At 34.0% G+C, this 24,120-nt stretch overlaps 4 protein-coding genes and 1 non-coding gene across 5 annotated transcripts; 2 read left to right on the forward strand and 3 right to left on the reverse strand.

Annotated features, from left to right (window-relative positions):
• The first annotated feature begins 1,816 nt into the window (after window positions 1-1,816).
• On the forward strand, window positions 1,817-4,212 carry LOC132623084 (large ribosomal subunit protein eL34). The gene is made up of 4 exons (XM_060337785.1): window positions 1,817-1,975; window positions 2,440-2,519; window positions 3,673-3,782; window positions 3,900-4,212. Exons 1-4 carry the CDS (start codon window positions 1,897-1,899, stop codon window positions 3,988-3,990), a joined length of 360 nt encoding a protein of 119 aa, XP_060193768.1. The 5' UTR covers window positions 1,817-1,896; the 3' UTR covers window positions 3,991-4,212.
• A 1,696-nt stretch (window positions 4,213-5,908) lies between these two features.
• Window positions 5,909-5,999, forward strand: TRNAL-CAA (transfer RNA leucine (anticodon CAA)). The gene has a single exon. It is a non-coding gene; the product is annotated as a tRNA-Leu (tRNA).
• A 645-nt stretch (window positions 6,000-6,644) lies between these two features.
• Window positions 6,645-9,194, reverse strand: LOC132622536 (putative NAC domain-containing protein 94). The gene is made up of 3 exons (XM_060337143.1): window positions 8,659-9,194; window positions 7,917-8,221; window positions 6,645-7,587 (listed from the first exon to the last, which is right to left on the reverse strand). Exons 1-3 carry the CDS (start codon window positions 8,837-8,839, stop codon window positions 6,922-6,924), a joined length of 1,152 nt encoding a protein of 383 aa, XP_060193126.1. The 5' UTR covers window positions 8,840-9,194; the 3' UTR covers window positions 6,645-6,921.
• A 6,206-nt stretch (window positions 9,195-15,400) lies between these two features.
• Window positions 15,401-16,476, reverse strand: LOC132623290 (non-specific lipid-transfer protein A-like). Its single transcript, XM_060338025.1, has 2 exons — window positions 16,097-16,476; window positions 15,401-15,590 (listed from the first exon to the last, which is right to left on the reverse strand). Exons 1-2 carry the CDS (start codon window positions 16,423-16,425, stop codon window positions 15,581-15,583), a joined length of 339 nt encoding a protein of 112 aa, XP_060194008.1. The 5' UTR covers window positions 16,426-16,476; the 3' UTR covers window positions 15,401-15,580.
• A 1,669-nt stretch (window positions 16,477-18,145) lies between these two features.
• On the reverse strand, window positions 18,146-22,785 carry LOC132623289 (cullin-3A-like). The gene is made up of 3 exons (XM_060338024.1): window positions 22,629-22,785; window positions 22,278-22,492; window positions 18,146-20,344 (listed from the first exon to the last, which is right to left on the reverse strand). The coding sequence occupies exons 2-3, from the start codon at window positions 22,436-22,438 to the stop codon at window positions 18,304-18,306; spliced, it is 2,202 nt and encodes a 733-aa protein (XP_060194007.1). The 5' UTR covers window positions 22,439-22,492; window positions 22,629-22,785; the 3' UTR covers window positions 18,146-18,303.
• Between the last annotated feature and the right edge of the window lie 1,335 nt (window positions 22,786-24,120).

Raw genomic sequence — 24,120 nt, forward strand, 5'->3', positions numbered from 1 at the left:
GGTAGGATAAGGTTTGCGTACATCTTACCCTCCCCAAATTCCACTTATGAGATTATAATGGGTATATTATTGTTTTATTTCCCAGACAATCCTCTGTGTATAGACAAATGAAACTAATAGCTTGTTCTCCTTTAATGTGCATAAAATGAAATTAAATATTGATGACAATATGAAGATCTAGCTAGAGATGATGTTTCCAGATAAATCTTAAAAGATGGTCTAAGAAAAGTGGATATCTAGATATTCAAGTAAGATGTGACTTACTTCAAGCCTCGTAACGAGACTCTTAGTCGTAAAAATATATATATATCAAAGTAGAAGTGAAAACAAACAGCGTACTTGTTGTCAAGCTTATAAAAAAAGAGCAAATGCGATATCATCCTCTTTATGATTATTATTGAAGATTACAAATACTTATTGAAAACCAATAAAGCGAATGACATACAAGTTTGAAGAAATATAAATAAATATGCATTCTTTCTAATAAATGAAGGACAAAAATATGAAGAAGAGCTTCTAAGATTTTTTTTTTTCTCCTAGCACACTTTTTTGTTTTTACCCAAAATTCATCACCATAGTGATGGGGTCACTCCCACTACACTTGAGCTCGTTGTTAGAAGATCTAAGATAAAATAGTCATGGTATTATTTATAATATGTTTGGTTGATATTGTGGGTCATGTATAATTAATATCGGGATCATTTAATACTTCAAAGGGTGTATTATCTTATACCACAACCACACGGATAAGAAACCAAAATGACAAAATTAGCTGTGTTTTGTTCCAAGAAATCTATAAAGGTCAAGCATCCAAGGGCATCAAATAGTATATTTTGTGTTCAATTTAAGTGCAATGAATCAAACGCCCGATAAATCCCTGCACTACTAATTTTTGCATTATTAATCTATATATAACTCGTCTTTGAACCAAACGGCCCCTTAAGAGTTGATTTCTCAGAAGATCACTCAATTATCGCAACTGTAATACAAAAATCACTTAACTTTGTTTTGCAACTGGAAAGTCACTCAACTTTCATCTTTGTAACACAAAAGTCATTCAACTCATTTTAATCAACTTTTGCTGATGTGACATTTTTTTAAAAGTTAAATCCTTATTTAACATACACTCACTCATTTTCACTGAGCCGCCCCACTAACCTGACCAGCTACCCAATGAATTTGGTGTAGGACTTGATGAGGATGTCTGAGAACTGATCAATAGTGTAAATTGTATTCTGAATATATCATAGATGAAAAGAAGAACAAAAGTACAACTAGACTCAGTCGATTTGCATAATATTTTGTGAATAAAATGTATAAATTTCCTTGAAGAACTTTTACTACTTGCAAATAGCTTAGCAGTAGTGTCATAGTAACCAGATGAACTTGAGGCAAAATTTTAAGGCCCGAGCAAAATGGGTGGGTTTATATTAAATAAGAATTTAACTTTTACAAAAATGCCACATCAGCAAAAGTTGACTAAAATGAGTTGAATGACTTTTGTGTTACAAAGATAAAGTTGAGTGACTTTTCAGTTACAAAACAAAGTTAAGTGATTTTTGTGTTATAAAGATGAAAGTTAATGACTTTACAGTTATAAAACAAAATTGAGTGACCTTGTGAGAAATTAACTCGGCCCGCACCTTAATGTACAGAAAAAAAAAAAAAAAAAAAAAAAACTGAACCGATCTGTTTTGTCTTATTTACCCACATGAGAGGTGCTTTTGTAATATTTTCAAAACTAAATGGCTATTTTTGGCACACGGGTAAATTGCAAGGCATGCGGATTTAGGGTTTGCGACAGTACCCCACCATATATATCTCTCTCCTCATAAGTTGTTCACTCTTTTGGTCTATTCTTATCTCCATTGTAGACAACTGTGGCTACTCCAAAAGATGGTTCAAAGACTTACATATCGTAAGCGGCACAGTTATGCCACCAAATCCAATCAACATAGGGTTGTCAAAACTCCCGGTAAATTGCTCCATAAACTTATTATTTTCGGTTTTTTCATTGATTTGTATTTGCCTCAACATTGTGCTAGTTGTTTGATCCAAGTCAGGTTATGAATTTAAATTAGTTTGTATACTTATTAATCAGCCTGGGTATGTTGTTGTTGTATACTTATTAATCATATATGTAAAAGTTTTAAACTATATACATAGCTCGAGTTGAAGATAGTTTTGATTAGTAGTGTTTATGTACATCCGTCACTACAACTTGTTTTATATATGGTTTGCTGAGACAGAACGTATGAATTCATTAATTAAAATGCAACTTGAATTGGACATGGTATATATTACTCGGTCAAATTCCTTTGTTTTCCATAGCATATATATATATAACTACTTCAACTAACATATGGTATTTTGCACTGATTCACACTGTGCGTTTAATGTGATCATTGATGTACTATTATGTTTTTTGTTGAAAACTAGGTGGAAAGCTAATTTACCAGACCACCAAGAAGAGAGCCAGCGGTCCTAAGTGTCCAGTTACTGGGAAGAGAATCCAAGGGGTATTTTTCATGTTTCCCTTTATGTTTTTGTTTTTGTTTTTTTTTATGATTCAGTTCTTTTCAGTATGCCATCTTCCGGGTATTTGGTTTCTATCGTACCTGTGTTCTGTGTTAGCCGTGTCTTATTTGTGGCTGTACACTTCCATGCCACACTAATGCTTTAAGAGTATTATTCCTTTTAATGATGTGATACTAAAACAAGGAAATGTACTCTTTATTCAAGAGAATCTAAACTATCTGGAATTGTTCTCAAGTAGTTAAGTGGGATAGCTAAAATCCTAAAGGCTTTGCAATTAACTTTTTTCTCTGTTTCCCCTTTAGAACTCAGCTAGCGGATAGAGTAAAGCTTGCATAAAGGAAGTAGAACTGTATAATTGTTTTTATGCATTTATCCATAAACAAGATAAGAATCACATTATTCATGCTAAAGGACATAGTTACCAACTACCAAGAATGGAAGACCTTGGAATCTTGCGTGTATAGACAAACATTTCTAGCCCGAGTCTTTTCACATCTTCAGACATGTCTGTAAAATTTGTCGCATTTAGCAAACAAAAGAATGGTGTTTGTATTCTAGTGGTACAGTTCGTGTAGACTCTTATGGAGCTAATTGTTTACAAAACGGATCATTTTAGAATTTTTTCCAGATTAATAGTGAATGTAGTATTGCTTGCCTATGTATCTTTTATCCATTGTTTGGAGTATGGAAGTAATTTTCTTTGAGACTAGAATATCCTATACCTCTATATATCAGATTGTTTAAAATTTTCTGCTTGGACTATTTACATAGGCAACAAAAAGAGAGTGCGAAACGTTACTTAAGGAAAATTGATTTGAGTTATCATGTAAGAAGCTAGACAAAAAAAGTTACCTTATAGAAAAAGGATTATGGTTGTTGGAAGCTGGACGTTTGGTGAGGGAAGAGAGGACACTGGAAAATGGTTCGAAAATATCCATTAGATATCCATGTCCCTCCCTCGTGATTAGGTGAACTCATGTTTATGGGTTTAGCTGTCTTATTTTTACTGCAGTAGGAACCCTTAGAACTTACCAAACGAAAACTAATTTTATTCCCCCTCCTCTTTGTCTCCACGTCTAAGAGAGAACCTTTAAGCAACAACTATTTCTTGATGAGTTTTTCTATCTTGTTTAGATTCCACACTTGAGACCTGCTGAATACAAGAGATCCAGATTGTCAAGAAACCGCAGGACTGTGAATCGTGCTTATGGAGGTGTGCTGTCTGGAAGTGCCGTAAGGGAGAGGTATGATTTTTTTATTTTTTTTTGTGTCCGCAAATTTGCATATATGCTTTTGGATATTTTTTAGCTCGTAGTTTTTCCACACAAGTACATTAATCTGTCCATGATTTCCCTATGTAGAATCATCCGTGCCTTCTTGGTTGAAGAACAAAAAATTGTGAAGAAGGTTTTGAAGATTCAGAAGGCAAAGGAAAAGCTAGCCTCAAAGTAGATAGACTGAAGTTCTATTATGATTTCAGATAACTTAGCTTTGATGACGATGAAGATGTGTGAAAGAACATTTTGGAATGCAAGTACTAGATTTCAAGTAGAATTTAAGCTCTCGTATGGTTTTGTAATCTCCTTATTGAAACTATTGGCTCCTGACTGGAGGAGGTTGTTTCCTCTTTCCAGTTCAATGATATTTTAATGCATGATAACTCAATTTACTTTACGGTTGTGACGCTTATTTGTTTGTTTACTTATTTGTTTTCGCTTGCATGAACTCCCGTTACCCTTTTTGCACTTTGCAGTTCATTTTTGGATGAGATACGGGAGTGGTAGTCATTAGGAAATTACTAGTATTACCTTGAATTGCTAGAGAGCCAGGAGGTTGTCCTTGCAAGCCTCTCAATATGCGATGATACAGAAGATTAAATGTAGATTTTTTTTGTGATTCCCTTTAAAATACTTGATAGTAAAATTACTTATGGAAAAGGGTATCAATTCAGGGTAACAGGAGAGATAGATTGGTAATAGTTGAATCAAATGCTGGTGCAAACATTAAAGAAGAGTTAACTGTGTGGATCCAAACCCAAAGAACAGCTCAAAATATGTTTGTGATAATCTATATTGTGATTTTTAAAGGTCCCAGTTTTCAATTTCCCCCAATGAAGCACGGGAGTTGGTTCAAACTCACGACTGCTTACTTTTACCTCCGCGCATAATTAGCTGGTTCAGATTATGTTTTAGGAGATTGAAGTGATTAGTTCTTCTTTTAACACTTAAATGTGACGAGACCTTGCCAAATCAAGGAGAGAAATCCTGTTCCTAAGGACACTGTATGACAAGTAGACTAGCCAATCTAAAAAATACATGGGTTCATTGTTATATATACTATCAGTGTAAAGCTTTTTAATCTATCATAGCAAGTCAATATTTTTACAATGACAGTATATTATAAAAAGGAATAGGGACAAAACTAAATGCAATTTCTCGGAAGGTGCAAAAATTGTAATGTCAAGAATGGGATTTGAACCCATGCCCTTTCGGACCAGTACCTGAAACTAGGGCTGGGCATAAATACCGAAAATCGAAAAATCGAACCGAACCGAAACTTCAACAAACCGAACCGAACCGAACTAGTTTGGTTTGGTGTTTGGTGTCCACCGTAAAAAAACCGAAACCGAAATAGCCTAATCGAAGTTTGATAAAACCGAACCGAAAAACCGAACGCGCACCGAAATTTAATACATTATCCAAAAAAAAAAAAAAATTAAAATAGTCCAGGCCCATTAAGTTTAAAGCAAAAAAAACCCAATTGTAATAAGTCCTCTTTTGCATTTGTATTCCTAAGTTTCCACTTCAATTGAAACAAATCAAATATCCTTAACAAAGAAAGGTAATTAGGATGTCTCTTTAGGATTAATGTATGTCCTTTATGTGTTTTCTTAATTATTCTTACGGTATGTATATAACACCTAGTAATCCTATGTCATGATTATAGTTTTCTGTTCTTGTTTATCCTGTTTATTTGATTTTGATTTCAATTTATCAGTTTTATGTTTTATTGCTTTTGAGAATATGAATTAGTGTCAATGGAATCTCTTCTAATATTATATCAAAAAAACCGAATTGAAAAAATCGAAACCGAACCGAACTTTAAAAAACCGAAACCGAAAGAACCGAACCGAACTAGTTTGGTTCGGTGTTCGGTGTCCACCTTAAAAAAACCGAAATAGCCAAATCGAAGTTTGATAAAACTGAACCGAAAAACTCAACGCCCACCCCTACCTGAAACTGGCGCCTTAGACCAACTCGGCCATCTTGACTTCTTATTAATTTACATTTCCAGTGATTATTCATCAATTTCAATTTTAGTTTCTATTGTTTCTTGAGTTATTTATCTGTTTGATTGTTTGCTCATAGATGTCAGGGTGGCCGAGTGGTCTAAGGCGCCAGACTCAAGTTCTGGTCCTCGTGAGAGGGCGTGGGTTCAAACTTCAAATCCCACTTCTGACAAATTCTTGCTTTTTTCTCAAAACAAAAATTTTGCTACTTTTCTGGCTATTTGATACAAATGGGATAATTTCTTTTGGCCCAAATTTTCTTGATCAAATGGAAGAAGGTAGGGCAATGAGTGAAGAAAACATACGCCGGGGCAAATCGTTCAGGTGAACGTGTAGTTTTGACGTCATTAATTCAACAAATTGTTTGTCTATATATGTTCTTAAACAAGGTGTCTCTCCCTGGTAATTGAGCACTTGATAGCTTATTTTCATCTTGGTAATTCTATGATAAGGATTACGTTACGTTTGATCCAATCTTATTCTAGTCTGAAGTTTGATCTAACTTGCTATTTATCCAATTCGTATGCGACTTTTTTCAGGTAAAAGCAGCATCTTAAATAAGTAAAAGAAACTACTTTTTCCTTGAAAACAAATAATGTGTTGAGTTTGATGTCTTTGATCCATAAAAAATAATGTAGAATTAGGATCCTTTTTATCAAGTTTGATCCATATATATAAACAGAATTTCAGGTTTAGAGAGTTCACAAACCGTCACTATCTCAACTACTTTAAGTGGTGTTAGCCTGTTAGGCTTTAAACAGTGTCTAATCTGATATTAGAAGTTTGGAAAAAGGAAAATGAAAGATAAAAGTCCAACTTGAGAAAGGGAAAACATGCAATAGAACTTACATAAAGACTAAGAAGGAAACATGAAAATTTTATCCAAACATATCACTTTTAAATTCGAGGAAAGCCGAAAGAGTAAAAATAAAACATAAAGCTGTACAATAACGGTTAACATAATATTGCTGTTTTTCAGCACTATGGCTAGATTCTTTCTTTTTTCTTTTCTTCATAGGTTCCGGTATCTGAAATCGACTGACTCGACTAATTCGGATAAACTAGCTGTAGCCTGTACACAAAGCCAGGAGGTTCTATGTTTGGGTGTAGCATTTGTTTGTTGAGTAAGTGGTGGATATTTCACTAGGACAGGAAGGAGAATCCCATGACAAACTAGGCTTCCATTCATCAGTCAAACTAGTTGTCAAACTGAAAGGAAATCCAACTGATCTGATGTTTTCCCATTGAGTAATATTATCATTTATTGAAGTTTGATTACTCCTTAATCCTGCTTCATCATCTTCCATGCTTATACTTCTTTGCATCTCTTGTGATGAAGAACTAATTGAGAAGCTGTTCAGTTGTTGATTTTGACCTTCAAAATCTATGGTCTCAGAGTTCTTGCTGATATCAGTGATTAAGCCAAGGGATGTGTTGAAAAACATGGAATTTGCATCCATGAAGTTACAGGAAATGTCTGTGTTAGGACTTGAAAGATAAGATGGTCTTGAAACCATAGAATTGATGGCCTTATATGAAGGAACATTTGAGGCTCCTTGTAGTAAGTCATTATTACTAGATAGGTGGAGAACTGATCCATTTTCAGTTATAGAAGAGACATTCTCCGAACCGAAAGTTGCACTTTGATTGAACACCTCTGGAGATGCTACTTCAGATAAAGGATTTATCCATGGGTAAGATAGAGCTCTATTTGCCATTGAGTTGGTTTTCTTGAAGATCCTACAGATGGCCCATGAATCCTGCAAGGACCAAAGACAAAGAATTAGGGATAATTACATTTTTGGACCGCTCAAAAGAATAAGAGCCAGAAAATGTATAGGTTTTGCATATTAAGTGTATATATATATATATATATATATATATATACACACACACACACACATATTGTATACCCAAAATATACATATAATATACATAATTTACTGTGTATTTTGGCTAGCGCCCACAATTAATTGCGGATGATGGGCGAAAAATAAAAAAAGCCCAAGAAATTATATCGGTTTAAACTAAGCTATCAAAGTCTTCAATGGATAATAAGGAGGTTAATTAGGCTGCATAGTGAACCTACATTTGGTGGAAAATTCTTATCCAAGAATTTCTTAGGTGGTGTTGACTCGCTGTTAGTTGTTGGAAGGCGAAACTCGTGCATCATCCAGTCAGTTTTTAAGCCTCGAGCAGCTCTGCCTGTGTAGAACACTAGGGACTTCTTAAGACCAATGCATTTGGTGCTATCAGAGGAATAAATAGGCCTGTCAGTTCCCGTGGCTTTCCAAAAACCAGCTCCTGTTACACGGTTTGGACGAACGCTGTTCCTGTATTTACGGTCCCTTGGACAGTAAAAATACCATTCTTTTTCCCCTGTAGATGCTAGCTCTGGACAAAAAATGGTATGGCAAGGGAATATTAGAGTATGGTTCATAATCAGTAAGTGTGACATGCAAATAAAAATAGTGTCAAATCTTCTGAAAGGAAACAAACATTTAGTTTAAAAAAAGTCTAGTTTTGTAACTTTGTTTCATAACGCCGTAGCTATTCTTAAAACAGATTGATTCATTTTCAGTGACTGCAGCAGATAGCTCCTGAAAAAATTGTCATGAAGTTTTCTGTGGTTCTTTTTGAGTTTAACTCCTATACTTTGACAGTGTAAAAGAATCTTTTTACAATCAGATCACCTAAGTAAGATAACTGTCCATAAAAAGTTAGATCAGTAACATGAGAAGTAAAACAAATTACTTGCTATCACGAAATTAGAAATGGAAAATGAACCTAAAGAGTATCGACATGAGATGTAGAGGAATTATCTTTCTTACTTGGAAGGTCCCATGGATCATATTTATAAATATCCACTTGCTTGATGAGCTCAATAGGAAGAGATCTCTGCTGAATCTTTCTCTTCAGATAGAACCCAACCAGCTCTTCATCTGTCGGATGAAATCGAAAACCAGGTAGCATCACTTCATCAAGCTTTTCCACATCACTTTTGTCATCCATACTCTTTCTAGTAAAAGTCTCAGGGCAAATCAAGAATCCTCTAGCAAAAGTCTCAGGGCAAAGTTTAGATTGTGATAGTAGCTTAGAGCACAGTGACAAAGTTTGTGGAAATATTGTTCCTTAAAAACTGCTACCTTGGGACCAAAGTGAAGTTCACGGAGTTGTTTAAATCCAAATTTGTGATCTCGAAAAGACTAAAAAGTTAGTGTGTATGGAGATATGTTTTTACACCTCCCATGATGTGCTATTGTTTGCTACCCTTTATATTCGTCTGAGTTCGGGCAATCAAAACAAAATGACAAGGCAATCTTCTAAAGAAATTAGTGTACAATATTTTAATATGGAGTTTGACTAGTTTTTTGTTTATGATGCATTCTAACCGTTTGCCAATATTTTGTGTACATCCTCTGATTAAATTATGACTTTAGGTCATTGGATCTAAAAATGGCAGTTTCTATTCTCTGATTAAAGCTTCTATTCTTTCTGTCATCTACGACCACGTGACCTGCCCCAATTTCATATTTTGGAGTTCGTAGATATTAATTAAACAAAATTTTGATTTTTTTTTAGTAAATAACCACCGACCCCTTTCAAATGACTAGAGGACAAAAATGATTTTTTTCTTTAACTCGTACTTGGTGTTTATACCAAATTAACTAACGCAAGATATATGTCATGGTTATATCTTTTAATTGGCATTCCATTTGGAATTAATAGTCTAAAGTTGGATAAGGCAATACTCGTCATAAAATGTTGTCTTAAGTGTTTGTCTTGTCACATTTGTCTTTTCAAAAAATCCATTTATGTGGTCTACTAATTCTCAGTACTTCTTCATATTCCCACTTCGTTACAAAACCATTGAATTCATGTACAATGTGAGATATGAATGCAATTTCAAGATATTTATCAAGAAACCTCTAAAAGTTGAAGTCTTACAGAGGATAAAAGTAATTCTCCATTAAGAAAATCTCAACATGAGACTTGGTTTACCATAAAGTATCTTCTTTTGAAACTGTAAAAGAGGTTAAGATGATAAAAATGTTTAAATTAAGTTGAATAAGAAGATTGATGGATCTGGAAATTTACGTCAGTGCATTGATTTAGGTTGGAATTTGTAGAAGGTTGAGTATATTGCAAGACTAGGTTAACCACATATCGATTTACCAGCGTCTAAGTAGTGAGCATGTGCAACTATGAAGGTAGGGGGTAAATTTTGCAGTTCACCAAACAGCAAGCAACGAGCAGCTCACCTACTAGCTAGAGTTGACTAACTGCTTGACTGATTCTGTAATCTTTTGATCATTATTTCTATTATTGGAAAAAAAATTTGCTAGGAGACATCCAACAAAAAGAAAAAAAACACCACTAGAAAATATGGAATTAGCTACCGAATTTATCGGTGATCCCCAGTTAATCCGATGCTAAATAGCTCCTAGTTAATTGAATTTCTTTGTTTCTTATAATAATGTGCCGTTAATCCGTAGTTAAATAGGATTACCATTGAATTTTGCTTTTAAACGAAGATGTTTTGTTCGTCGCTAATTTATGGTTTTCTAATAGTGAATGACACTGTTTTCTTAAAGAGTCAGGACTGGAAGTAGGTGGTGGATGAATTCCCTTCGTTAAAAAATTGGACCCATGTAAATAGAGCAAACACATTTTTTTTTCGTTATATATAAATTGTTGAATTTCCTTAAGATACGAGAAAATTCTAGTCAATTTTCAAAGGGAGTTCACAAATTGCTTTGGAGGTTGGAAATTTCTCTCACCCCACTCCTCTGCAGTGATGAAAAAGTCACATAAATCCTTCAAAGAATTACATCACACCTTCAAACTATATGCACACTTTAATAAAATAGTAATACTTATACAATTGAAAATGAATCTTATGGTTGCATATGTAAAATGATGGCGTTTGTGTTATAGACTTGTTGCGTAAGGATTTAATCATTTATGGATATACATAAGCCCTTTAACATGACATTTGTGGGGCATTTTCCTGATTTATCAAGTGGGAGAAAAATGCATAGCTTAATTTAGACAATGCTTGGTGGAGTCTTTCCATTAGAGTGCTAACCCCATGTCTGCTGGCTGAAGAGCATATAATTAACAAATAAGCAATCCATAGTAAGTGGGGAAGTTGTTCAATACAACTCTTTTAACGTTTACGGCTCTCGTTAATCTCAATTTCCAATTTAAGGAGCAGGTCAAAGTTCTTTGTAACCAGTGCTAACCACCATCTTTCTGAGTGTCATTAAATTATTACTATTATAAACATATGTTTTAGAAAATTGAATAGTACAATCGTAATTATTGTCGCGGAACTTAGGGGTGGTGTTTTACTTTGTAAATAAGCAAAAAAGCAGAACCTTGCAAGAATTTAATTTAAACTCTTATGAATTCAATCATTAAGATTAACCTATTGTATTTTGAAAATTATAGGTTTTGGATCTAATATTTATATAATTATAATGTTTTCTTTACATAAATTTATGCTCCGTAGATGAACCCGATATATGACCACAACAAAATCATAAAGTTTGGGAAATATTACTTTCCCCTCATGATAACCTGATAACGTTGTGTCGACTGTCGAGTACGTGTTGGTTATTTTGTGAGTGTGTGTGTGTTGGGGTTTTTTTTTTTTGGCGCGGGGGAGTTGTGTGTGGGGGAGGGGGGGGGGGGGGGCGACGGTAAAGGGTGCTTGAGGGATGGTTGTGGACGTTCTAGCTGTAGAAGTAGTAATTGCAGTACTAAATATTTAACATTCACATAATGTGACTAGTGACATTAAAATTTAATCATTATTTGCATTTCTCAGAATCTAATGAAACCATATCTCTAATTTATTTATTGTGAATTTTCAGATGCATTATGCTTCAATTCCTATTCACACGGCAGTTTATATTATATTCGGGAAGAAAATGAACAAGGTGATGGGGCTGATTTATGCTGATATAGTTGATAGGAAAGTTCAGAAGTCTCAATTGAATTATAGTTGTTAAATTTGTAATACTACTATAGTTTGAATTGTGACCTGTTGGACGCTGGAATGTATATTTAGAAAGTGATAAGGCTGTTTGAAAATTTTGTGCATTACTCTAGATTGAAATAGCCTACCAAGACTAGTTGATTGGCTTTCCATAAAACATCGTTCATCGTTGGCAAATCAGTTAACATCAGTAGAAGAAAAAAAATACTATACATATATAATATATTGATGGAATCCTGGGAGAGAAATTATTTTGTTTGTACATTTAGAGACAGTTTTCACGAATAAACTAATGCTCTCATTATGAGACATTACTTAACTATTGTAAGGTTGAAATTCAAAGATATTTGTTTTTTTTTTTTTTTTTTTTGAGATAGAATGGTTGTATTTAATCTACATCTTCTGCACACTAGTTTTCTTCACAAATATTCATTTTCTTCCAATAGTTAAGGCGCGGACCGCGGAGTATATCAATACTGCTGCTAATAGCTAATATGTATATCCATCACTTCAGTGAGTTAATTCCCTCAATGGTCATCTATGTTTTGGGAATTGCCTCATAAAGTCATTTTTGTTTCTTTTAGGATTATATTATCATTGAACTAGCACTATTTTCTTTAAAAAAATATTAAACACCACAAAAGTCTCCTTCTCTCTTAGTTGGCATGCCATGTCATATTAAAACTCTATTTTTTTAATAATAAACTTATTTAACCCATCAAACTCATTTAATCCAACCCAACTCATATCTAATACCCGATTTTAAATCTGATTAAAAGATCCAAAGACGCGATTTTATCAAAAAATTATGCGGACTTTTTAGAGTATGTGCATTTGTATAGTCTGTGATGCTTCTTATTTTATTTTTATCAATTAATTTATTATGAATTTAGTATTAATTGAAAGTATAGTGTATATGTGGAAATAAATATAAGATGATTTAATAACGAAACCATATTACGAACTCAGCTTCTTCATCACTATTAATAAACAACTATTGGCCGATTGAAAAAAAAAATGACAGCACATTCAATAGACAAATGAGATATGACAACAATCAATGATAAGATATATGGAATTTAAGTTATGCATATTCAACGATTATTCAATTAGCTATATAGACAAATGGAAGAAGTCTTGTATAATCGAGAAGAATTTAGGTACAGTAATATAAATCAAGGTCATTATCGGATTGGACGGATTGAAAAATCATCTTAGGATAAAGTGAAGAAAAAGATATTTTGATTAGAGAGGGATTAGAGGGATAAAAAAAAAAAATCCTAAACATTAGGTTAGTCGTATAAGAATTCGCATAATTATAATTAGCGTTTGATTTAAGATAAAGGGTAGAAGAAATATTGGGGAAAACATGCAAGACTTACAGTGTGTTTGGTACAATGAAAAATGTTTTCTTGATAAATCGGTGATTTTTTATTATATTTTGGTGTTTGGTAAGTAAATAAAAAATATCTTCTCAAGAACATTTAAATATAGAGTTTGAGTTTTATATGTTGTTGGTGTAAATAATTTTGGATCTTTCGGGTATTAAATCATCAATATTATTTGGGTATAAAATAGCGTCTTTTCTTTTTTAACCAGATCTAAAATCGGGTATAAGACATGGGTTAGGTTGGATTAATTGATTAAATGGGATTGATGAGTTAAATTAGTTTATTATTTTAAAAAATAGAGTTTTAATGTGGCATGTCATGTCAATTAAGAGGGAAGGAAGTTTTTATGGCGTTTTTTGAAGAAAATAGTAATAGTTAAGTGATATTATAGTCGTAAAAGAAATAAAAGTGATTTTATAAGGCAATTCTCGAAACATAGGTAACCATTCAGGGAATTAACTCTCACTTCAACTTTATCTTCTTTTTTTGGTACTGAAGTGAGTGATATTATAGTCGTAAAAGAAATAAAAGTGATTTTATAAGGCAATTCTCAAAACACAGGTAACTTCATTACAAAAAAGAAGAAGATAAATCTGATATGCTTTATTGAACATAAAGTAATGGCTGCTATTTTGTCACATAATAGTACAAAATTACAGTTACTAGAGGACCCATGTTGGTTATTCAATTTATGGTTTAATCCGTGAAAAGAACAGAATATAACACATCAAATAATTGTAGGGGAAAAACCATATGTTGATGTTAACATGAACAGCATATAACCTCTATTCACATTCACCCCCCTAGAAACTAGCCGCAACATTATCACAAGGCGTCACACACATTATTAACTTCCTTTTCGACGTTTTCATTAGTATACAACGACAATGCAATTTTTTTAAACTACTAATGTAATTTATTAATTAATGCTTATTATACAGTTTTACTTATAACTAATTTATAAGTGATTCAATTGTGTAGATATATTTAAACTGTTAGTGTATAGAACTTAAACTCTCTATTAAGGTTGCAGGAATTATGACAGAAGGCTGAGCACATCGAAAATCTTACATCCTTAAATTGGAGTGTTGGTCATCATATATTCATGACCAATAATCTTGTTTTTTCTTTTTCATTTTCTCAAATGCCTGATAATCCAAGCAGCCAATCATTTAAAAAAATAAAATAAGCGATTAATATCTTATATAATTAATGGGCTATTCTCTTGTTTGTTGCAATGATTGGAAGCATTGAGCTTGAACCAATGCAGGAACTCCAGCTTGTTACGTGAGAATATTTTTATACACTATAATATTAGCGTTCTGATTTAACACCTTTTTTATGAATATATTCATTTACCCCTGTAGTAATTTGGGTTTGATATTTGTGGTTAATTAGTTCTTCATAGTGGATATATGTACATTGAATGAATAAGCTATGACTTCATTAATTTGTGTGAATAAATTACTTAGGTCATGGCACATTTATTCATCTGTCATGTATACAAACCAATTTAAAGAGGTAGTGTGCAATCTTAGCTTCACTCTAGACGATGGCTGCACTTTTAGCAGAATTTTTTCTCCTCCTATCATACAATGAAAGTATGTTTTACAAATTAAATTCAATTTAAATTATATACACTATCAGTATATAAATTCTTTTTACCTATGTGCTCTTCTTTGTACTTTAAGTTACAATGTGTGTTACTTCTATTCTAATTCGTTCTTGAAAAAAAAAAAAAAAGATGTATGATGAAAATGGTAATCGTATAGTTACTAACACCGGTTAGTAATTAGCTTAAACGACAAGAGAAGAAAAGCGAAAACAATATAATGATAAGAATAGGAGTATATACTAACTAACTACTTCCTTCGCTCGCTTTTAGTTGTTCAATTTGAAATATACACCCTTTAACAAATAATAATTAATATGAATATTTTATCTATTTCTATATTAATTGATGTTTAGTTTTAGATCTTGAGAAATAATTTGTGGAGTAAGTAATTAATGCTAAGGGCCAACGTGAAAAAAATATTTTTCTATTGATATGCTAAAAGTAATAAGTAAAAGTGAAAATATTTTTTTTTAGCATAATGAATAAGTAAAAATAAACAGCGGGAGTAGCTAGTTATAAAAACAATCACACAAATGGGGAATGACGACCGAATGAGTAAGAGATACTTAACAAAGAGCATAGACATTTACTTTCATAATATTAGTACATACACAAGTAGGAGAGTAAATTCTGAAGTACAGCAACTATTTATTTTGCACTCATTATTACACTTGAGTAAATATTGCATTCATAAAAGCTTCCTCTCATACTATTTCTTGTACCACAATATCCATGCATGATCCCTAAGGAACGCTGCAAGAAGATTCAAGAAAAAAGAGCATAGTCAGCAACTGGCTGCAGGCATAACTAATGAAGATTGAAGAAGATATACACAAAGCCACAACATAAGCGATCGAAATATAAACATGAACACATTTAACTTCTATACATTAATCAGATCACCTAAAATGTAATTCTGAGTAACTGTCTATAATAAGTGATATCAATAACCTAGAAAATATATAAGATAGATCACTATAAAACAAGAATTAGCTACGAAATTCGTCGCTAATCCTAATCTATCGTTAAATTAAGAGGATTAGTGATGGGCTTTTGTTGTTAAGCGACTTGAGTTGTTTATAGCTAATTCCTTTTATTTTTGGACAACTTGTTGTATCGAAAGTACCAACTGGGTTCAGATGAACGCGATGCTATAAGGTTGTATTCGCTTTTGATTGCAACATGTCGAAAACACAGAGTACTGTAAAATTCCTTACACAGTCAGTATATATAAGTTAAATCTAAGCGTGAATAATTACCTTTTACAGTTAGTAGTAGCAGAGATGGGTATATTGGTAGTAACACCACAGCGTGAAGGGAGATTAGATGCAGCATCTGGCTTAAGATTAGTGTAACGTGCAGCAGCAGCCTTCACACATTCACAAGCATCTTGCCTGTCTTGTTGGGTTGGAGTCATTTGTACAAGGCTTTTCACACCATTACAGCATGGCCCTGATGGATCTCCACCTTGTGTCAGGTAAGAGATACAAGGAGCCAATGTTGCATCAACTTGGCCACAATTGATTGCTTCTCCAAGTTGCACTGCCACAGCTAGGAACATTAAGAAAGTAATCACAATTGCCTTCATATTTTTTTTTCCTTTCTTTTTAGTTTGTTTTCAAGTTTAATTGTGTATTTGATGAGGAAATGGAGTTGAGTATATATAGGAGTTTAATTTGTCGGTGCTTGTGGACAAGATGATGTTTGGAACATGGATAGCGTGTAGGACTTTGTAACGTTTTGCGGGAATTTGGCCTTTTAATTCCTCTTTTGGATGTCGTTTTGTTACTAAATTTAGTTAAAGGAACTCTGTGAGATGAGAAACACGTTCTTTTGTGAAAGTTGTTCACGTGAATACTCACTCATCACTAGTATTTTCAGCATTTGCTACCTTTATGAGTTCCGTGAAGCCATTTGCCCAAAATATTAGTGAACCTCTTACCTAATTCGTTTGATTGGTGAGATAAGGATAATTATCCAGTGACATTTCATGGGATTATTTTATCCCGTCTTTGGTAATGGGTATTATTTAGTTCCAAGATTATTATATCCCACCATCTTAGTATAAATGGTGGGATAAGTTATCCCATAGAAGATGTGATAAAATAACTTCATGGGATATCCTTGCTTATCTCATCCCACCAACCAAACGATCTAGAGTATTGTGAAATCTAAGTTTTCTTTTATACTACACAAATGTGTTTGTTTTGATGTAAATTATTTTTCTTGATTATATTGGTTACTATTATTTGGTTATGTTAAATTGTTGAACCAAAAATAAAGAAGACCAAACTTTGCTAGTGATGAACATGTCATGTTTCTCTTGCATTATTTACGTCAACGAACAATTGAACATTACGGTTAATCTTAACATTCAAAATTATCTTCCGGTTAATACTTACCCGCACCTAGTGTTTACATAATCATGCAGCATTCGCATGTTCTACCTTTTATATAAGTTCATTACCTGATTAGCAATCAAACACGGGTAGAAATGAACCTCAGAATAATTTTCCCCAAGTAGAAACATTTTGCGTCATCCCAAACACACCAAATTAAAATCTTTGCTAAACACGTTGTTCGTGCATACACTACTACCTTGTGTTTAACTACCTCTATCACACGTAAAGTTCTTTCTCACTTCTCATTAAATTTGTCAACCGCAGCTTCATATAATTGCTTAATTGTTCTCTAATATTCTTATCTTTTTCTGCTTTTGGTTAAACTAATATTCTTATCTCAATATCACATGGCATTGGAACTTCTTCAATAACCTCCTAAATTTTGATTATCTTGTTCCGTTCTTTGCTTTAAAGAAAAGACGTCTCATAAGATTATTTACATGTTTTTCCCTTCTCAACTTTATCACATTATTTAGTTCGTTAAAAGGTTAAAATCAGTCTAAAATCTATCAAACCCCGTAAACTGAAAGAATGTGGACCTTTTGACATCAGAAGCACCAAATATGAATAACTTTTTTCTCTCTCACCTTCGCAAAAGATAATAGCATGACCCCTGGGATTATGAATCAGAGCATTCACTCCGAGTTTATAAAGAAACTATTATCATTTCTGGGGTACCTTCAAGTTTGTCAAAACAAGGCAGGAACTACCATTCTACAGCTAGCTAGCTAACTGAGCACGTATAGAATCTATCAATATTATAACCATTTCAGTTCACGTTAGCCATTATTATCTCCAGAATCAGCCATCAAGCAGAAAAAGTAGGCTCGCAGCTCAGCTTATAAGCATGTCTAGTTCAGAAGTCTCTTTGGAACTATGATTACTGTAAACAAGTAGAAAGGAAAATGTAGAAATAAAACCAATGCATTGAACCAACAAAGAACTGTCAGTAAAGCCCATCCCATTTGGGCATCAAGTGACTTGACAAACATTAAACTTACATTTCCACCACTTAAGGCACAACAAAGTCCCGAAAAAATCAAGGTTCAGTGCCTGTGGTTTCTTCAAGCCAGATAACGATACAACTTCCTATCTGTTTTATCTCTCTCCAAGAATTCCCTCTCAATCAAAGACTCAATTCGTTTCTTTATAACAACTGGGTTTGGCAGGAACCGAGACTGCAGCTGTTTCGTTACTTCAGCAACTATATTGTTGTGATCTAGCACCCTCCGAGATTTCATGATTCTAACTATTGCTGCCTCAATCTGTGGTTTTCGGTCCTCCTCCACTCTCTGCCTAGTCTCCTGTTTTTCAGGCTCTGACTCCCTCTGTGCAACAACAGTACCTATCTTTACCTTGTAGAACTTGCTGGTGAATTTATCATTGAAATAAAAAGTATCGTCTTCAGCAATATCCTTGCTCATTGGCTCCTTCCTCAGAACATTCTTCCCCTTGACACATGCAAGAGATTGTAAGCACCTCTTTAAGTCTGAAGCTGGTATTTCTGTAGCCTGTTCAATTTCCTTGTAACTCATTCGATCAGCATTGTTGAACAGCATAAGGATGCACATCTGATAAGTGGAAACATTAAGCTCATGCTTCTGTCCCTTTCCAAATGTAGCTTTCAGATCAGCAGTCCCCATATTTGTCTGCCATGACAACCTCCTACCCGTATGGGTTCCCAGATAGTAATTCTTGAACTTATCACAGACCCCTAAAATTTCTGAAGGAAGATTGCAAGTAGTAACAGACTGTGTTGGCCAGGACCCAGTAGTAAGGACCTGGACAGTGAGTGAAGGACCATCTGCGATCTCAGCACCCACAGCGGCATGAAAACCCTGCATCGTATCCTGTGAGGTCTTCATATCGGTAAACATGCCTTCCAGTTTTGAGGTAAACTGGTACCCACATTCTGTTTTAAGCTTGACTATCAAACTTCTCTCTGCATCATCAGATACCGTCTTCCCTGAGAGTAGCCTCTTTGCCAAGTGCTGCTTGTAGTACTTCTCAAACACATCTTTCTCCTGAAGGTAGCGGAAGAGCATCATCACTTTGTCTAATACGATCTCTACATCCTCCTCAGTAACCCCTTTCAGCCCTTTCCGAAGTTTGTCATCCACAAACAAAGAGATGAACTCAGGTGATCGTGGATTCAGATTAATGAAGTACTCAAATGAGGAATTGAGAGCATTCTGGAATGTTTTATCATTGTTAAATGCTGAACTTATGATCTTATCATGCTTATCCTTCTCATCCAAAAGCCTCTGCACAAAGTCTACAGGATCCTTTAACCTTTCTGGATCAGTGACAAGCTGCTTACCAATTTCTCGAATATGAGAAGTCATGACATCTCTAATCAGTGCGAGTCCAGTTGGCACTCTTCGGAACAAGTTGTACATCCTTCCTAAATCTTCATACTTGTCATTTACGATCATATTCACTAAGCCTGAGTTCTCCATATGAACCAACCTGTGCATATGGCTCTCTATCATCTCTTTTTCCACCACATTAGTAAGCTTGGGTTCACTTTTTGCATCTAAATAGTGGGACACTCTTTCAATCTCTTCGTTGAGACGTTTCTCCGCTTTCTTCAGATAATCCCCACAATCACAGCACTCAATGAACTGTTGAGACTCAACCCGATAAAAATCAGCTGAGACTTCAAGAAAAGGCTTTTCAAAGTCTTCTTGGTATACTGAAGAACCTAAATCCATTAGCATTTTTATTACATTCCTCATCAAACCCCTGTTTATCACTTCACCAGTCCTCTCATGCTGAACAAGTTCAAGAAGAGTGTCCTGGAGCCTTTTGTGAATTTTGATAGAGTGGATGATATGGTCTCTCCATAAATTCAAACCAAGCTCATGAACAGGTGTTTTATGTGTACTGGGAATGAAAGTTCTATCCATATACATCAATATATCTCGAATCATTTGCAGTGCCTTGTTATGCTCTGCCCATTTCCGGTTCAGTTCTTCAAGAAACAAACCTCCCTGGGCAGCTTCAATAGATTTTGCAATTTCCTTCAAATGTGATGTCATAGTTGACACAAGTCCTGAATAGAGCTTCTCTCCAAATTTGTGTAGGACCATGTTATATGCATTTCTGCATATGACAGATACTAAGAACATCAAAGTAATATAGCTGACTATGCCCCAAAAAAAAAAAAATTGTCCAAGACGGATTGAAGAAAATAAAACACGGTCACATTGTTAGGCAAGAAATTTATCAAAATAAAGGTGGCATCTTCTCCTTCAAAAACACAAGAAATAAAGCTTGTAACTATTTTTTTTTTTTTTTTTTTGGTTGAGAAAGGTAACAGTAATTGTCACTAAGTTCAATTACAGAAGAACAAGATTAAAGCAAGTAATTCTATAAACACCTAAACCCCCATTCCCCAAGAAATGGCATGTGAAGTGATATATAGGAAACTATTCGTTCTTGTCAACTGGTAAGCTTAATGGTTTATGAACCAACACATTTGGCAAAGAAGCTATCAAGTTTTGGATACACCTAACAGTTTGAACTTAAAGGACATAGACACACCTAACACTTTGCACTTACAGGACATAGACACACCTAACACTTTGCACTTACAGGACATAGACACAAGCTAACAGTGTGCACTTAAAAGAGAAGCATACATCCGTAGAAATTATCACGGGAGAGAGACCTCTTACAAAAGATATACATTCCACTTATTAAAAGTAAAACCTCTAAGATAAATCTTTAACAATTAACGCTATGCTATGCTTCTTGGCTCTCTCCCTCATATGGCATAATGAGTGGGATTTTTAGTGTGAATCTACAAGGACCCTGGATGTATCCTCCTACACGACAGAATAGTATCTCAATATTTCCCCTAATACGAAAATAGTCGTGCAAACTTAACTAAATCGACTAAACTTGCATATCGGAATGAGGTAATTTTTCCCTCTTCATAAAAATAAGAACACCTCCATTCGCCCAACCAGCCCGACGTATCAGCTTTTATGTTGCATTAATACCCAACCTAACCTTAAGCAACATGCTAATAAACTATGGTCAAAATTGTGACCATAAATCTTTCTCTGCCAACTGTCAGCAGGGAAAGGAACCCGATCATGTGGAACGAAGAGGTATTAAATAGAATGGCACATTCCAAAGTTCAATAATTTGGGGTTATCTAACACTAAAGGTTCTCTAACTTTCTACTGTCCTACACATGGAGTAAATGGACTCCTAGCAATTACTCCCTCCATCCATTTTTACTTGTCCACTATACTAAAAATAGATGTTCACTTTTACTTGTCCAGGTTGGAAAACCAAGACAAAATTACCACTTAGTTACTTATTTAACATTACAATTAACTATAATCATTTCCCGGTGCATTTCCCAAAACATTGAATTTATTATATCAAGGGAGATACAGTAAACTTATCATTTTATTAATTACTTCTTACGGATTGTGCCGAGTCAAATATGGACAAGTACATATGGACGGAGGGAGTAACTAGTTGAAATCTATATACAACTATTGATACTACAGTTTCGAGTCTTTGACACAGTTATTAGAACAAAATTAACCTACATGGGTAAGCAACACCCCGTAACAGGGGAAACCAGAACTAACAAGGGAAAAAACAGCCGAATATGTTCAAATAGAAATCATCCAACACTACAGATAGAATTATATCTGCAACACTTACTCCCTCTGTCCCAATTTTATGTCATACACTTTCCGTTCTAGTCTGTCCCAGAAAAGAACAATACATTTCTATATTTAAAAATAATTTAACTTAAAACTTCCCAGTTTACCCTTAATGAAATGATTTCCGGCCACACAAATATTTATGGATCGTCTTAAACTCCGTGCCAAGTCAAACACCTTTGCAAAAATTGGGACGGAGGAAGTAATAGCTATACCAGTTTTTAACCTGGTATAATACTCAGTTAAGTATATTCCAAGGTGCGTGTTGATTAATTTAGCAGATATTACTTCAATCAATTATCAAAGAGCAACAAAAGAAATAAATAAAGAGGATTAGGAAAAGAAACCTATAGAGCTCTTCAAAACTAAGACCACTGGCGTTATGATTGTAAATCTCATGAATAGCATGTTCAAGGATCTTCCATGTTTTTTCAGCATATTTCGGATCCACAACCACCCGATGTTTAAATGCTTCTATCTGGAAATTCCTCTTCTTTTGTGCACTCATTTCCGATCGCCTTTTTAATCACCGATCTAAAATTTCGGGATTTAGGGTTTCTCTCTGCAAATTGGGGAAAGATAGATAACTTAAGAAACTAGAAAATTTTCAATTAAATTAAAAGGAAGGAGATTGATTGATGAATTATTATTTAAGTAAAAAGCATATAATCGATTAATAACAAGTCAAGATGACGAACCAGAGAGACATTTAGTTGGTTGGTTGAAACTTGAGATTTTGAGAGTCTTTTCTTCTATGTGGCACTGACCACCTATCAATGTCTTTTCTTCTTTTTTTTTGTTTTTTCCTTCTATATTCTTCTCCTTTTCTTTTTATGGATCCTCTCATCTTTCTTATTTATTGGGTTTTGAGTCAATATTTGTGACTTTTAACCCCGGGAAATGGCCCACGAAATTAACATGCAATCAAAACACCCTCTTAATGGAATTTAACTTTCTCCATTACCAATTGTTGTTCCTCCGGAGATACTATCGAGCCGAATTCAGGATTTCGGGAGGATGAATTCACCATTGCTTTTAAGATAAGATATAAAAAAAGTTAAAGGTTGCATACATTTTTTTTTAAAAGACGCAATAGTGCATTTAGTAGGATTTGATCCTCCAACCGAAAAAAATTAAACCCAACACATAACTAGTGGTGCTACACTCGATCCAATTTGACTATGAGTTCCTTCAGTTAATATTAGATATTTTAAGGATTATACAAATAATATACCGAGTTTAGTCGAATCACCATGGGTTCACATGACCCATTTGTTATACATAGATTCGCCCTTGGATACTAGGTGGTTTTTTCAATATATCTATATATAGTTTTGCCTTTATTGATTTTATTCTTTCAGTTGATATTGAGATTAAAATATAAAATTTAATAATTCAAATTGTTAAACATAGGGCAGTAAGATTGATCAAAACAAATAGATAAAGCTAGAAATGTATGTGGGTTTGTTCTGGGATCTTTCCGGTAACAAACGGCAGGAGACAGATGGGTTATTCACTCTGAAATGTAGTGGGCCATAATCCAATTAAGTGAACCTTATCCTATCGTAGGCCCACGCCAATTCTTGGGCTGGTACAATCTCATGTGACTACTGGACTTGTGCCAGTCCCATTTTCATATTACTGTTTCATTATTTGGGTTTGTTATTCAACAATTAGAATTAGAATCCCTGTTACTTGTATTCCTTCCCATTATGCACATTTTGAATCATTCACATCACCAAGTTATGTTTGTTCTGACCCAATTGGATGTTTCATAATCAATCAATGTTGGTGGTCAGCCTACGAAAATATGATGTGTATAATCCGTTTAAGTTTGGACGGATCATTTATTAAATTTGTCCATGTTGATTCATCCAATTCGGCCTAAAGGTTGCGATGACTTGTAGCTCAAATTATTTCTTTAGAAACATTATGAAAATTTATAATTTTTTTATTTAATATGTAATAAAAACTCATAATAAGGAAAACCATTATTAGGTAGTTGAATAAATTATAAGAATTTTTTTTAATTAAAACTTGATAAGAATTACACCGGTTGGGCTATATATGATCCCATTGTTTAAGCCTATTTTGATTTATCCTATTATAACGCAAGTAACCTTCAAGCTGGTTTCATAAACTCAAATTTCTAATTTAGCTCAATTTACCCATTTGACACCCCCTAAATCG

The sequence above is a fragment of the Lycium barbarum genome, chromosome 12 (genome assembly GCF_019175385.1).
Source record: "Lycium barbarum isolate Lr01 chromosome 12, ASM1917538v2, whole genome shotgun sequence".
Lineage (NCBI taxonomy): Eukaryota > Viridiplantae > Streptophyta > Magnoliopsida > Solanales > Solanaceae > Lycium > Lycium barbarum.